Consider the following 13,492-nt stretch of genomic DNA (forward strand, 5'->3'; position numbering starts at 1 on the left):
TAGTGGGAGCTTCATTATTTCCTACCCTGCCTGATAGCAAATAAAATCCCCATTTGGATCATGATCCCTACCAACTGAAAGAGAAAAAAAAAAGATTCATTCAGGTGCTATCAACACATTAGTGTTCTCCAGGGGAATCATCAATCTATTCAGGTATGAGTGAAATAAGTTTATGAATGGAATAACATACCACCCCCATGTTAACTAATGTGGCCCTATCACTGAAAGAATTCAGATAATACAGCCTTGGTCTCCAAGAGATATGAAGATTTTCTAATTATTTTATAGTTTTGTATGTGAGCACCCTCAGAGGTTGAGATATACTGAAACGTTCACCGAAGACACCAACAACCTAATACTGTAATTGAACCGAAGAGAATGAAGGAAGTCCCATCAAACAACAGCTACAACAAAAATGCAGAACAATTGTGGCTTCAAGTAAATTGGTTTCTAGAGAACACAAAGTAGGTCTATGGGGCTAAATAGTCTAGTTTCCATGCTATATGCAACCTCTATACAATGGAAATAATGACCATGAAAAATAAGGTGAACATTGTACAGTGTTTCATAAGACAAAAAATGAACCCTTCCTGGGAATGAAATTCTATGTATCCTATTCCATGCAATGTCTCAGAGCTGAGCCCTAATACCACTATGGCTATATGGTGAAAAATTCCAATCCAGAGTGAAAGAAAGGTTTTTCAATCCTTAGGTCTCACTATTTCCCTAAAACACACAAGAATTATACACTTTAATTTCATTTCAAGAAATCTCTTTCCATGCCGCAGACAATTCATTTTGCTTATATATTTTTGACCAGGATAAATGTAGAATATTAAATGTATGATATATATAAACATATTAAACCAATTGTTTTGAAACAAGTATGATTATTTGGATCAGCATCCGTACAACTTTAGTCAATATCCACAAGGGCTACTTATTTAACTGATTTAAGAGGTGATTGACTGATCTTCCAATATCCACAAGCTTAAGCAGCTGTGTATAAAAATGCCTTCATGCTCTGTAGCTTTAAAAATATGCTAGGAATCATGAAAAATCTTGCAGAATCATGAAAAATTAATCCAGTGTACATAATGCCAATACCTGGAAAAAGCAGCATATTTTCCAGATTTAGTAGTTATTCCTAATAATTACTATTAAGACCACTTCTAAGGTAAGCTGGCATTTCTATCATTTTCACAGAAAATGTTAACTTGTACAATCCTTCAGTAACTTATTCTGCTTTACAGCATTCACTGCAAGAGTCACATCCTGGTTAACACTGCTAATGGTGAGGAGATGTGGCAAAGGTCAATCCTAAATCCTTCCTAGTTTGTTCTGATATACATGACACATTGGTTTGGACAACAGACACGGCTTTCCAATTAAGTTTTGCTTGGCTCTCTAGTTTCAGTGTATTTGTTTCTTTGTACTATATTACTCTCTGTTTACAATTTTGCATTTTTCTAGACGGGCTGTTGAAAGGGAGACAATGGTTTTGAGCCTGAGTAAAGTCAGCTCAGATGAGAAACTAGTTGTGGGAAATCTATACAACAGATAATTTGCAAATCAGGAAGCAAAAGTTGACTATTTGGGGATCGGCTACCAAAATCATTTTAGCTCCTGGTACTGTGGATACAAATTCTCCTCCCAGGACACCAACAATGGCAAATAAATCAAAAGCTTAACTGCAGGTCAGCAACACCATGACCAGTGAATGTGGGAATCTCCTTTCCTAGACAATAGCATGACACCTTATTTAGCACGTCATTGGCCTGACCCATCTATTCTGATACCACTTAGTATTGCCAACGGGCCTAAAAGAGGATATGTTTGAGACTCTCCTCACTTAGAGCCAGAGCTCATTAAATACGTGCTATGTTTTTCAAAGCACCCAACTCGTGCCCTCGGATTAATTTATTTATCCATAAATAAAGTAACCATATTTTCTGTACCCCAGATTGGGCCATATGGTCTGATATGTATTAGCATATTTTTTTATGAAGATACTGTAAGAAATTGGGACTGCTATGGAAACAGAGAACCAAGTCAGAAATAAAACTCCTATCACAGTCCTAATCTTAATTTACATTTCAGAAGTACACATTCCCATTTACTGCAAAAATAGCTCTGCTTCCTTCAATCTTGAACACAAATCACTCCATCAACCTTCTTTCAAACAGGAATACTGATCCCCATACTAGAAAGTAGGATTGTCTTCTAACCTGTAACAGTTACATTGGCTTGGAAGACCCTGTGCTTTGAGTCAAACTTCTTTGCAGGCAGGAAAACCAAGAAGTACCTTTTGTCCACACCAAATGTCCCTTGCAGAATTCAGAATGACTTTTGGGTCAGGAAGATTTCCTGGAACAGGCCCCTTTGTCACTGAATGACAACCCGTAATCATTCTATACTGTATCAATAAAAAAAAAAAATATAAAGAGGGATGTTACAGTCTGCATCGTGCACATGAGCACATCAAATGTTCACTGAAAAAGGTAAACTGAACCTAGGTGTATTTCCCACTTTACCTAGGAATGGTTGCAATGTTATGGCTAAAGACGCATCAAAAACCTCAAAATCAACAACGGAGAACACCATTACTGAGTCTGTTGGGCTGTGGGGATACTACTGCTTATGATTTGAATGTAATTAAAAATAGCTTTCTGCTGGTTCATGTTGACTTTCTAGAAAATGGATATATATATATACATATATATGTGTGTGTGTATATATATATCTATCTCATAGTACTTTCCATAGAAATGTCTTATTCATATAGAGGATTCTATTTCAACACATGCTTAATGAAAAGATTTTCACAAAGCTTCAGCGATCCTGTTTAAAACAAATTTGACAAGGAAAGCAGTAGCACTTGTGAAATACTACATGTGTTTGAGCATAAAATGAGTTCCCCAGCACAGGTCGGAACACTCTGTTTACTGACAAGACTGTACTATAACAAAGCAAGAAATCAAAATGTTTACTTACCAACTTTCACCATATGTATTCAACTGGAGACTGAGTTATTTTTTTATTAAGGGAATCCCTCCCCTTTGGTTGTTAGAATAAAGAGCTTCAAAAGACACCCTATCCATCCAGCTTACATTCCAAAACCTCAATCTCAAACACCTGGTTCTTGCATTTAACCCAACGGTGAGATTTTAAAGCTATTCTGTTCTTTCAACGTAACTATAAAATCAAGCTGATATGACTTGAATTATCTAGAGAATATCAAGCTAGCCTGATACCTCCTTCAACGTCGGAGAATTTTCGTGCTGGAAGGAATCAAGTGCTAATGTAGCTCAACAGCCTGTTCTCACACTTAAACAAAAACAACTGGGAATCAAGAAGATGAAATGATAGGCCAATGTCAACGAGCTCACTCTCCACTCCAAGACCAGCTATCATTCCTCTGGCACCCACTAGCTCTCTTTCACAGAAGTTAAAAGGAAGGTTCTCTCTTCTCCGTAACTGTTATGTTTCCTTTTCAAACATTTGCAAAGAGAGAACAATATATCCACCCTTGAAAAGACTCTGATTAGGATGGCCTTCAAATACTGTACTTTTGGTAACATGACGATCTGAAACGTAACTACAGGATCCCAGACCCCTGAAATTCAGTTTCTAAATGGGCCACTTCTTTTTTTATCTTACAGCCAAATGTGCACGGTGGTCTCTGAGAAGACAGCTCCCTAAATCAGTTACAAATAGTCTCTGGAAGCATATTTCTCAGTATAAAATTTTACAAATGGTACTAAAGCACTTTGCCTGGCTTTGACTTAAAAAAAACGTTATCCACATTTTTCATCCACAGCTGCATTTCACACATTCTCTACCTTCACACATTCTCTACAAGAGAAGTGTTCCATACAAAAGTACCCTATACAAATCCTGAGGGCTTAAATGCTTTCTTCTTAGTGTGGAATCAAGATCCAGACATCCTAAAATAAATGCATCTTGAAAATAAAAATACAAACTAACAAACACACATTAAGTGATAAGCTGACAATATTTGGTTCAGAAGCCCATGGTGATCACTTCTTGACCGTTTGACTCTTTTAAGAAAACTATGTAAGATAAAGGAAAACCCCAGGATCTCAAAATGACTATATTTCTTGAATTCACAGAATTATCAGATCTAATACATCTCAGCCAAATTTATCATAACTTTCAGATTTAAAAAGGAGACGTTGTGGGACTATAATACCTTTTCCTTTCTAAACACAGCCAAATCGTCACTATTGCTATTATAGAATGTTCAATAAACATCCAATGCTGGAAAGCATTTAAACTATTTTAAGATAGAATCTGACCTAGTTGGGTACAGCCAAAGACACATGGTACCTTATTCCTAGAGTCAACTTTTTACACCATGACACACCTGGGATCTTTCTCCCAAATGAAAAAAACTGCAGTAATTATCCAATGATAGGCTGGCTATCTTGAATCTGCATATATCCACTTCCTGTAAGGAGCTCAAAATTAAAGAAATTACCCATGATTTTTACAAGATCCTAATAAAGCAGATGTAACTCATGGGTTCTAAATCTCTTTTGCCCAAAGGAAGATTAAACAATTTAGACACAACATCAGGCATTTACATGGAACTCGGCATTTCAGAGTTTTCACATGTTCCTATTTGCTTTCCATAACAACTCTGTGATGTAACAAAAGCATTATGTGCCCTCTTCTTCACTAATGAGAAAATTGGGGTGCAGAGATTTATGGTGACTTTTTCAAATGAATAGTGACCCAACCCAGAGAGCCTACCTCCTAGTCTAATGCTTATCACATTTTTGCTCCATATCCAAAATATATGAAAATGCCATCTTTGAAGTCTTATTACAAGACTGCATGCATCTCCTTGTTTTGTCACGCTCTCTTGTCCACTAGAGATCTTTGGTCAGAGCATTCAATCAACTCCCCGGCTTGCTGCTTTCCATTGCCCAAATGGTATTCTTGAGAGGTGTTTCCCTGTAAGTGGTGGGGAAGGGGTGGGGAAAAGGGTGTAACTTTGCTTTTAAACCTACCATTAGTAAATCTAACATTAGATTTACTTGGAATTTCAAATATCACTGAAGAAGATTTATGTTATTATCAAATGATGACCAGGGACTTAAAAGCTTGAGAAAAGCTATTCTAGATCTTTTTTTTTTTTTTTTAATAGTCACAGTTGTCAGAGTTCATTATGTGCTACATTGTATACTTTCCCCAAACTTCAGGATAACCATTTTATAAAAAATAAATGTTGAAGAAACAGTGGAGAATAAGGCCTCTTATGTTAAATTTGCTCATTTATATCTCATTATGACTTAACAGTGCAGGTCTGATTGCTAGCTGTTACCTCACATTCTAGAACACCTTGTTATGAATTAAAACACAGTTATGTGTGTTATAAGATCCGTTAACAAAAATGAAAATGATGGTGATATTGAAACCAAATGTTCTGACACAATTATTCCTTATACCAGTTTTAGCAAACAGAGTGCTAAATTCTGAGGTGACTCCCCACACTGTGCCTTTAGGTAGCTGCACAAAGAAATAAACTTAATAAATCTAGCATTTATGTTGCACATTTAATAGAAAGCTCTTAAGCCATAATCACTGTAGCTGCTGGCATCTTATTTCTTCAAGAATTCTTTCAGTGCATGCATTAACTTTGGTTAAATTATTCTGGATTTAAAAGGCAGAAGAATAATTAAAATAGTATGGTTTCAGAAGCATCATTGTAACAGTCCAATTTCAACAGATTCAGTTGCTAAATTTTACTTCATATTCCCTTTGCAAATCAGTTATTTAGATTTTAAAAACAGGGAATCATGTGCTGTCATCTGCGTGGCCATTAGTCTCACACAAAGAAAACAACTATAAAATAAGACTAAGAAATCATTCTTCCAATGATTGTCATTGAACTGTTACATTAGTAAACATTCACAGTAGGAAGTCTCTCTCAATCTCCAGCATATGAAGTAGTGCAAAGGAAAAAAACAAATTCCAGTCCTGTTATCTGTGAACAAAACTTGTTACATTTTCTCCAATTTCACTTCTTCCATATTGTTAGACATTTGCTGTCATATCTTCCCAAAATTAATAATAAAATATAATCAATTTCTAAAGGACCCCGCAGCCTTTTTAAAAGTTAATTTCTAGTTAAAAATAAACTTTAATTAAATCCAAGATAAAACTGTGACCTATATTCTATTAAATAATTCACTTTCTTTTTTTTTTTCTACACAGTAATTCTTACAATTTTTTAAAAAAACAACCATGGAATCCGAAGACATGAGATGCTATCAAAGCACTAATAAATGACGGTTTGAATTCATTAGTTCTTACATAGTAAATACTTCAAAATGCCAACTTTTCCCATCATTGCACAATTACTAACAACGCTGACAATTTACTTACACACACACACACACACACACACACACACACAAATACACACATATACATTCTCTCCGTGGAACCATCTTTACTTTTAACATCTTTTCCAGTTAATGTGCAAAATTCTTGCATTCTAATAAAAAATATAAAGATAGATTTGCTCCTATTTTAGCCTCCCTCTTCTCCAAGATGTATCATTTATTTGATATGTAATACAAGGTAACAATTATGTCACGTATAACCATTAAATGGTGTACTACTATATGCATTAGGTTCGTTTGCATATTTCATTTTCGTAACTGCACTCTCTATGCATAAATATATTTGGAGATACTGGGATTGGGGAGGGGGGGTAGTGGCGGGTGGAGAACAAGATTCACACATCGGTCTCCACAGCCTTTGCATTAGAACAGTTGTTTTTATCTGTCTCACTGTCCTCCCCCTTTCCCTGACACTTCCCCTCCTTTGCACAGAGAGATTCCTTAACTCCTTCTTCCATCTCTAGATACTCTGACTTGTCCCCCAGGGAAGAAGAAGTAGAGCTCCGAAATTTCTTCAGCAAATTAGAAGGGAGGTATGGGCAACTGACTGCATTCTGTGTCAGCTGTGTCTGTTCCTCATTTTCAGTCTCTCTGTGGTAGAAATAGTTAAAGTTAGAGACAATCACTGGCACTGGCAAAGCAATGGTTAACACACCTGCAATGGCACACAGGGACCCCACGATCTTGCCCCCCACAGTGATGGGCTTCATGTCCCCATAGCCCACAGTTGTCATGGTCACCACAGCCCACCAAAATGCATCCGGGATGCTTTGGAAATGGGTAGTAGGTTCATCCGCCTCCGCGAAATACACAGCGCTGGAAAACAGGATGACCCCAATGAAGAGGAAGAAGATCAGAAGGCCCAGCTCCCGCATGCTGGCTCTGAGGGTGTGACCCAGGATCTGCAGGCCCTTGGAGTGCCTGGAGAGTTTGAAGATTCGGAATACTCGGACCAGACGAATGATCCTGAGAATGGCAAAGGACATGGCCTGCTGCTGCTGCCCGTTGCCACCCCCCTGCTGCTGGGCCAGATCGGTGCCCAGCGTGATGAAGTAAGGCAAAATGGAGACAATGTCAATGATGTTCATGATGTTTTTGAAGAAGAGCGCTTGGCTGGGACAAGCAAAGCAGCGAACCACAAACTCGAAGGAAAACCAAACAATACAGACTGTCTCCACGATGAAGAAGGGGTCGTTGAATATGGTGTGCCCTGAGTTCTCTAGGTGGGGTGCTGAAGTGTCATTCAACAACCCACTGTGTCCTCCTGCACTCAGTGCCATGATGAGATCCCTGTCGTCCCTAAACTCAGGTAAAGTTTCCAGGCAGAAAATGACAATGGAGATTAAGATGACCAGGACGGAGACGATGGCTATGCCCCTTGCTGGGCTGGAGCTCTCCGGATACTCAAAGAGAAGCCAAATCTGCTTTTTGAATTCATTCTCTGGCAAGGCCCTGTCCTCCTCCTCTCTCACAAAGCCCTCATCCTCCCGAAACTTGAGCAGGGCCTCTTCTCCCAACTGGTAGAACTTCACCTCCTCCGTGAAGATATCAAAGGGGACATTGACTGGCCTCTTGAGGCGGCCTCCTGATTGGTAGTAATATAAGATGGCATCAAAGCTAGGCCTGTTCCTGTCAAAAAAATACTCATTACGCAAAGGGTCAAAATACTGAGTCCTCTTCTCAGGGTCTCCCAACAAAGTCTCTGGAAACTGGGCCAGAGTCTTCATCTGGGTTTCAAAGCGCAGGCCTGATACATTGATCACCACACGTTCACAGCAGTCGCTGTAGCGGACTGAACTATAGCCACCACCGCCCCCGTCATCCTGAGGCAGCAGGTCCGTGTAGGAACATTCATCACCATGGTCATCTTCACTATAGTAAAACCTTCCCTCCTCTTCCTCCTCCTCCTCGTCTTCCTCCTCTTCCTCTTCCTCGCTCAGCTCCCTCAGGATCTTCTCCTCAGAGCCACTGGGCATCAGGTCAGAGCAATGAGGAAAGCTGCTCTGACGGTGGTGGGCTTTCTTCTTCTCAGGCCGCTGGCGCCTCCTCCTCCGACTCCCCCGGCCACTCTGAGGGTCATGGGAGGTGCAGGCCCCACGCGACTGGTGGTGGTGGTGAGAGCCACCTCCGGAACCCCCGCTGCCTTCCACAGCAGCTGTGGCGGCTGCCACGGCGGCAGCCGCGGCGGCCCTCGAGTGAGCGAGCCTCTCCCGCTCCCGGGCCCGGGCCTGGGCAGCGTAACCATAAGGCATGTGACTGTTGCACCCTGAGCTCTCCGCACTCACCATTGCAACCTCCATGGTGGTGGTTTTTGGAAATGGCTGGTTCCAGTTGTAGAAGAAGAAGAAAGAAAAATAGGGCAGCTTCTTTTCTCACCAAATTAAGGTAAGTTTGGAACCCTTAAGCAGATTGCTTGGAAGACTAAGGATATTTTCAGTCCAACTTTGCATTTTCTGTTTTTAAATCAGTACGCCCCATGCTCTCTGTTCCCAGGGATTCAACATTGCTCTCCAGAGCTTGGCTGGTCTAGATAAACAACCTAGCACTCTCAAGCCCAAGTCAAAAAATGCTGGGGTCTCCCAAACACCTGTTTTCGGGTGGCTGTTCGAATTTGGAAATACGTCTAGGATGTGGTTGGTGGTGATGCCGCAAGATTCAAAGGCGGCAAGTATCTGACAGCCAGCAGTTGTGCCTAGAAAATGGAATATATTTTTCTGCCATGGAAATTGTCCAAAGCTCAGTCCATCAGATTTAAATAAAATGCAAATAAGCCTTTAGTCTTAGCACTTGCCTTCTAGTGACGGCTTGACCCATGTTAGCGCGTGGCTCGAAGTACGTCTAGCCATGGCTGCTCAAAGCCTATCAGGGTGATTCTCCAGGTGCTCCCCTCAAGTTCATCACAGGCTTCCTGGACCCAGGGCCAATGCCAAGCTATCGACAGGGGCAAAGACCTTGGGAGGTAGAGAAGTTACAAGATGAGGTGTCAGCAGGGGCAAACCCAGCTCTGAGGTCTCCATAGAAATCAAGGAAATGCAGAGCATCCTTCAGCTAAAATCATGCAGAGGAAGCACTTCACCTGAAAAAGGAAAGGAAACAAGCATAGGAGAAAAATAAAAGGAATCAAATCATAAGGAGCCAACAGTGTTTCCTTCCCATACACCTTCTTTCTCTTGTCCTCAAGCAAACCACATAAAGCACCCAGTGACCACAAATTTCCAAGGAGTGTGGGGCAGGTGGTTAAATCTCCTTACTAAATCATCCTTCTGTCCTTCTTCTTTGGCTATTATTTCAGCTCAGTCTATTTTCATGGCAACTCAGTTATCTTTCCTCTCTCCACTCTCGACCCACATGGCTCTTCCTTCGGCTCTCCCTTTCACTCATGCCAGGTCTTAATTCTCGGTGTCACTTTCTTCATTCCACAATAATAATGCTGTCACTTTACAGCTGCTTCCATCACTCATTGATCTCAAGGCATTTTTTTAAAAAATTTCCACTCATCAGATATTTCTGAATTTAGTGCCTTTCCACCCCTCTCTGTCTTGATTCAGGATCAGAGCAGTTGGAAAAACCAGGTTTTTTTTTTTAATCCAGTCTCCACCACTTCAACAAGCTTCAATCACCCCGTCTTCAAAGTGTAGGTAATAATACAACCTCCCCCCCATCCCCATCCCAATTACTGAGGACCAGAACGAGGCTCTGAATGTTGACAGAATAACACATACGTAATGAATGTCAATAAATGCTGGTAGTTCTGAATAACCCGACTGTAACCTAAGCTTTTATTGTCAATCTACTCACGCCCAAATGTATATGTCCTTAAACCACAGTCTCAGTTACAGGGAGGACAGAATGTAAGGACATTTAGGACACTTTGAGACACACCAATGGCCTATATTAGGTTGGCACTTCCTGACTCCCTAAAGCATGTCCCTGTTGTTGTTTTTCTGTTCCCCAGACTCCAGAACACTCCCTACCACCCACAGCCTAGGAGCTAATCCCAGTTTCCACTTCTCTGATAATCATCTTTTCTCCTTGCGGTTCCTCCATATTCCCCTCAATGCTTCCTCCTACACTTCTTTCAAGGGAATATTTCCTTATATATTAAATCCCAGTTTGTATGGATTTTATTTTCAGCCTATCACACACCCCCCCATAATATAATCCATTATCTCCAGTCTCCCAAACCCCGCTGCCTCCCTTGCCTCTCTCTGCCCACTTTTAGTTCCAATCTACCACTTGCTGATCACTTCTTCCTTGGAGCCCGGATCTGTCTCCACTGTCACTTGGTATTCCTGGCCTTTCTTCTTAGTTGGCTCTCTCTAGGTCCAACTAATTCATCTCCTCAGCCAGGACCTAAAAGAACTGCCCTAATCTTCTGTCTCCTATGCTTTTGCATTCACTCTGTCCAACAGGACTTCCAAGAATGCAGAGTAGCCCAGAGAATTGGGGAGGATGATGACAGTCAGAATTCAGGGCATCTACCAGTTTCTATTACTGGAAGCACTTGGGGAGCACAAGAGAAATGGCTTTCTGGAGCCATTAAAGGGACTCAGCCCTTGACCACCTGCTGCTGCTCCTTGCTGAACCTTTTCAGCCTAGAAGGCTAAACCCACCCAAGTTTTATGAAGTGACAAAGCAGGGAAGTGGTAAACAGAGCACCTCCCACCATACATCTCCTAAGGCAAGAGGTGAGCTTGATTAGGACACCAAATACACCTCCGAAGGTATCTCAAATGACAAGCCCCTTCCTTTGCCTGACTCCTAATAACAGGAAATACATTGAAACGTTTACCTTCAGGATGTCTCCAGATGTCTATTTATCAAACCACCCTGGGGTTACATTTATTCTAGAAGGTCAGACCACCACCACCTTTAAAAGACTTCCACAGGCCAAAGAGCCTAAGAGTTTGCCCATTTTCTTCCCCCAACTCCCTCAAAGCAGCTAGAATACACTATTTAAATAAAACCCTAGAACCAAAGTATCTGTATTCTTGTATACTATGCACACCCCTCTGCCAGCTAAGTGCTCCCAGAAGGTCACGAATTAGCATGTCTTCTAACTCACCATCAACTCTGCAGGAGATGTAGACCTGCCCTCACTTTGCCCTGAGCCAATTATTTATTTATTTATTTGGGTTTGGTCATTTTTATTTATCTCCCTCCCCCACCTTACAAAAAGCAGATTGCCTTCCTTTTTAATTGGCTACCAGTTACCTCACTATTCCCAACCAAGAAGAAGAAGATGATGATGATGATGAAGTAGAAGAGGAGGAGGAGGTGGTGGAGGGAGCAGGTGGGAGAAGAAAGAAAAGAATAAGAAAAAAAGGAAAGAGAAGGAAAACCTTCCACACAGCAAGACTGGCTTAAAAATCTCTCTTCCTCCCCTAGGTATTCATGCGTAGGGGAATCTGTTCAAGACTACTCCCAGGAGCCTTGGTGGGGGAGACCTTTGCATAGAAATTTCCCTTCCTCTTTAACACCATTAAACTAATCGGATTTTGCAGACTACCTATTCCCCCAATCCCTGTGCCCCCCAAACAACAGCCAAGTATCCTTGCTTTCCTCCCCTGCTCCCCAACAACAAGGCTGTTATCATCCCTCAGTGCTAATTCCTGCAACTGTCTTAGGGTGGTACCTGCACCTATCAGAGAGAGAGAGAGAAAAAGAGAGAGATTGAAAAAATCAAAAAGCCAACACCGTGAGAAATGGACACTTCAGCGCACGCCATTTACACAGTCCCTATGTGCTACTGAAATGCTCGGAAAATGCACGCAAATCCAAATGCTGGGAGAGGCAGCAATTCAAACCCGTTCGCCAGCTGTTCCCAAAGGAACGGAACCGGTGAGTCTGGGATGAGGGAAAACGATGCTAAATCTGAACCCCATGTCGTTGGAAAACGACATCTTTAATCGCACCCTCCCCTCCAGACCTAGGTTCCCGCTCGGGCACATTAAGCAGGGCGCACGCACCCCATCCCTGGGGTTAGGAAAATAACAACTGTTGGCCCCCCGGAGCGCCGCGCAGCATCTGCACCTCCCTTCTTCCACCTCCTGGTTTATTTTTAACCGCCTTCCATTCATGCCCTTCTGTCACATTCCCGATATTATTTATCCCTCAAATGTCCACTGTTTCTTAACAACCAAAAGAGGACGGTGGGGAAAAGATAAGAGAGGTATCATACTTACCGTTCCCGGGCGGAGTGAAAAATAAATATAAAGAAAATCCCCCACTCGGTTTGTCTTTCCCCCTCAAGCTGCAACAGCTGGAGGAGGGGAAGAATGTTCTTGGGGGGTGGTAGAAGGAATCACTCCGGTGTGGCAGGTGGAAGCTCCAAAATATCCACGAAACAAGTTCTGTTGCCTGGCCGGGGGGGCACAGAGTCCTCGCTGCTGGAGCCAGGGGTGGGGATCAGGGCTACCCCGGGGAAGACCCCAAGACTTCTGGTTCCTCTGGAGTTCAGCACAGGAGGGCTCAATCGGAAAAGGAATTCAAGGTTCCCCCAGAAAAAGAAACAAAATCCTAGACAGCAGCGATCACTTGTTAAGCCCGAATTCCTCCTCCAATATCCATCCCTCTCCCTCTCTCGCTGGCTGCAGAAGCAGCACACGCCTCCCCTGGCCGGGAGCGCGCGCCGGCCGGGGGCGGGGCCAGGGCTGTGCCGAGGGTGTGGCGAGCGGGCTGTAGCCTGGGGCACCTCCCCGCGCCGCGGGGCGGGCACAGTCACGACGCCGCCACTGCCCGCCCCCCTGGCCGACCCCCCGACGCTGGGGAGCAACAGGGAGCGATTCCGGGAGCCTCTGGCCCTCGTCCCCAGAGGCGAAGCCCTAATCCCGGAAGAAAGGGAGTCCCCGTTGGCGCTGAAATGGGGGTCCGCACCGCAGAGCGGGAGCCCAAGAGAGAGGTTGGCAGGGAAGACCTCGACGGGAGGTCCAGTCTCGCTAACAGGGTGCTTCTGCGCGTCTCTCCCTGACCCGCTTTCTCTACAGCTCAGCGCGCGCGCGCACACACATACACACACACACACACACACACACACACAGCCCCGCTTAACGGGTTTG

The 13,492-nt window shown here is 42.8% G+C and overlaps 1 protein-coding gene across 1 annotated transcript; it reads right to left on the reverse strand.

Annotated features, from left to right (window-relative positions):
- Nucleotides 1-5,563: 5,563 nt before the first annotated feature.
- Nucleotides 5,564-13,094, reverse strand: KCNA4 (potassium voltage-gated channel subfamily A member 4). Its single transcript, XM_082682824.1, has 2 exons — nt 12,620-13,094; nt 5,564-9,510 (listed from the first exon to the last, which is right to left on the reverse strand). Exon 2 carries the CDS (start codon nt 8,732-8,734, stop codon nt 6,770-6,772), a length of 1,965 nt encoding a protein of 654 aa, XP_082538950.1. The 5' UTR covers nt 8,735-9,510; nt 12,620-13,094; the 3' UTR covers nt 5,564-6,769.
- Nucleotides 13,095-13,492: the final 398 nt, after the last annotated feature.

This window comes from Mustela nivalis (genome assembly GCF_964662115.1).
Source record: "Mustela nivalis genome assembly, chromosome: 9".
NCBI lineage: Eukaryota > Metazoa > Chordata > Mammalia > Carnivora > Mustelidae > Mustela > Mustela nivalis.

Coding starts and splice junctions, on each gene's coding strand:
- KCNA4 (XM_082682824.1), bottom strand. CDS start 8,734: ATGGAGGTTGCAATGGTGAGTGCGGAGAGCTCAGGGTGCAACAGTCAC.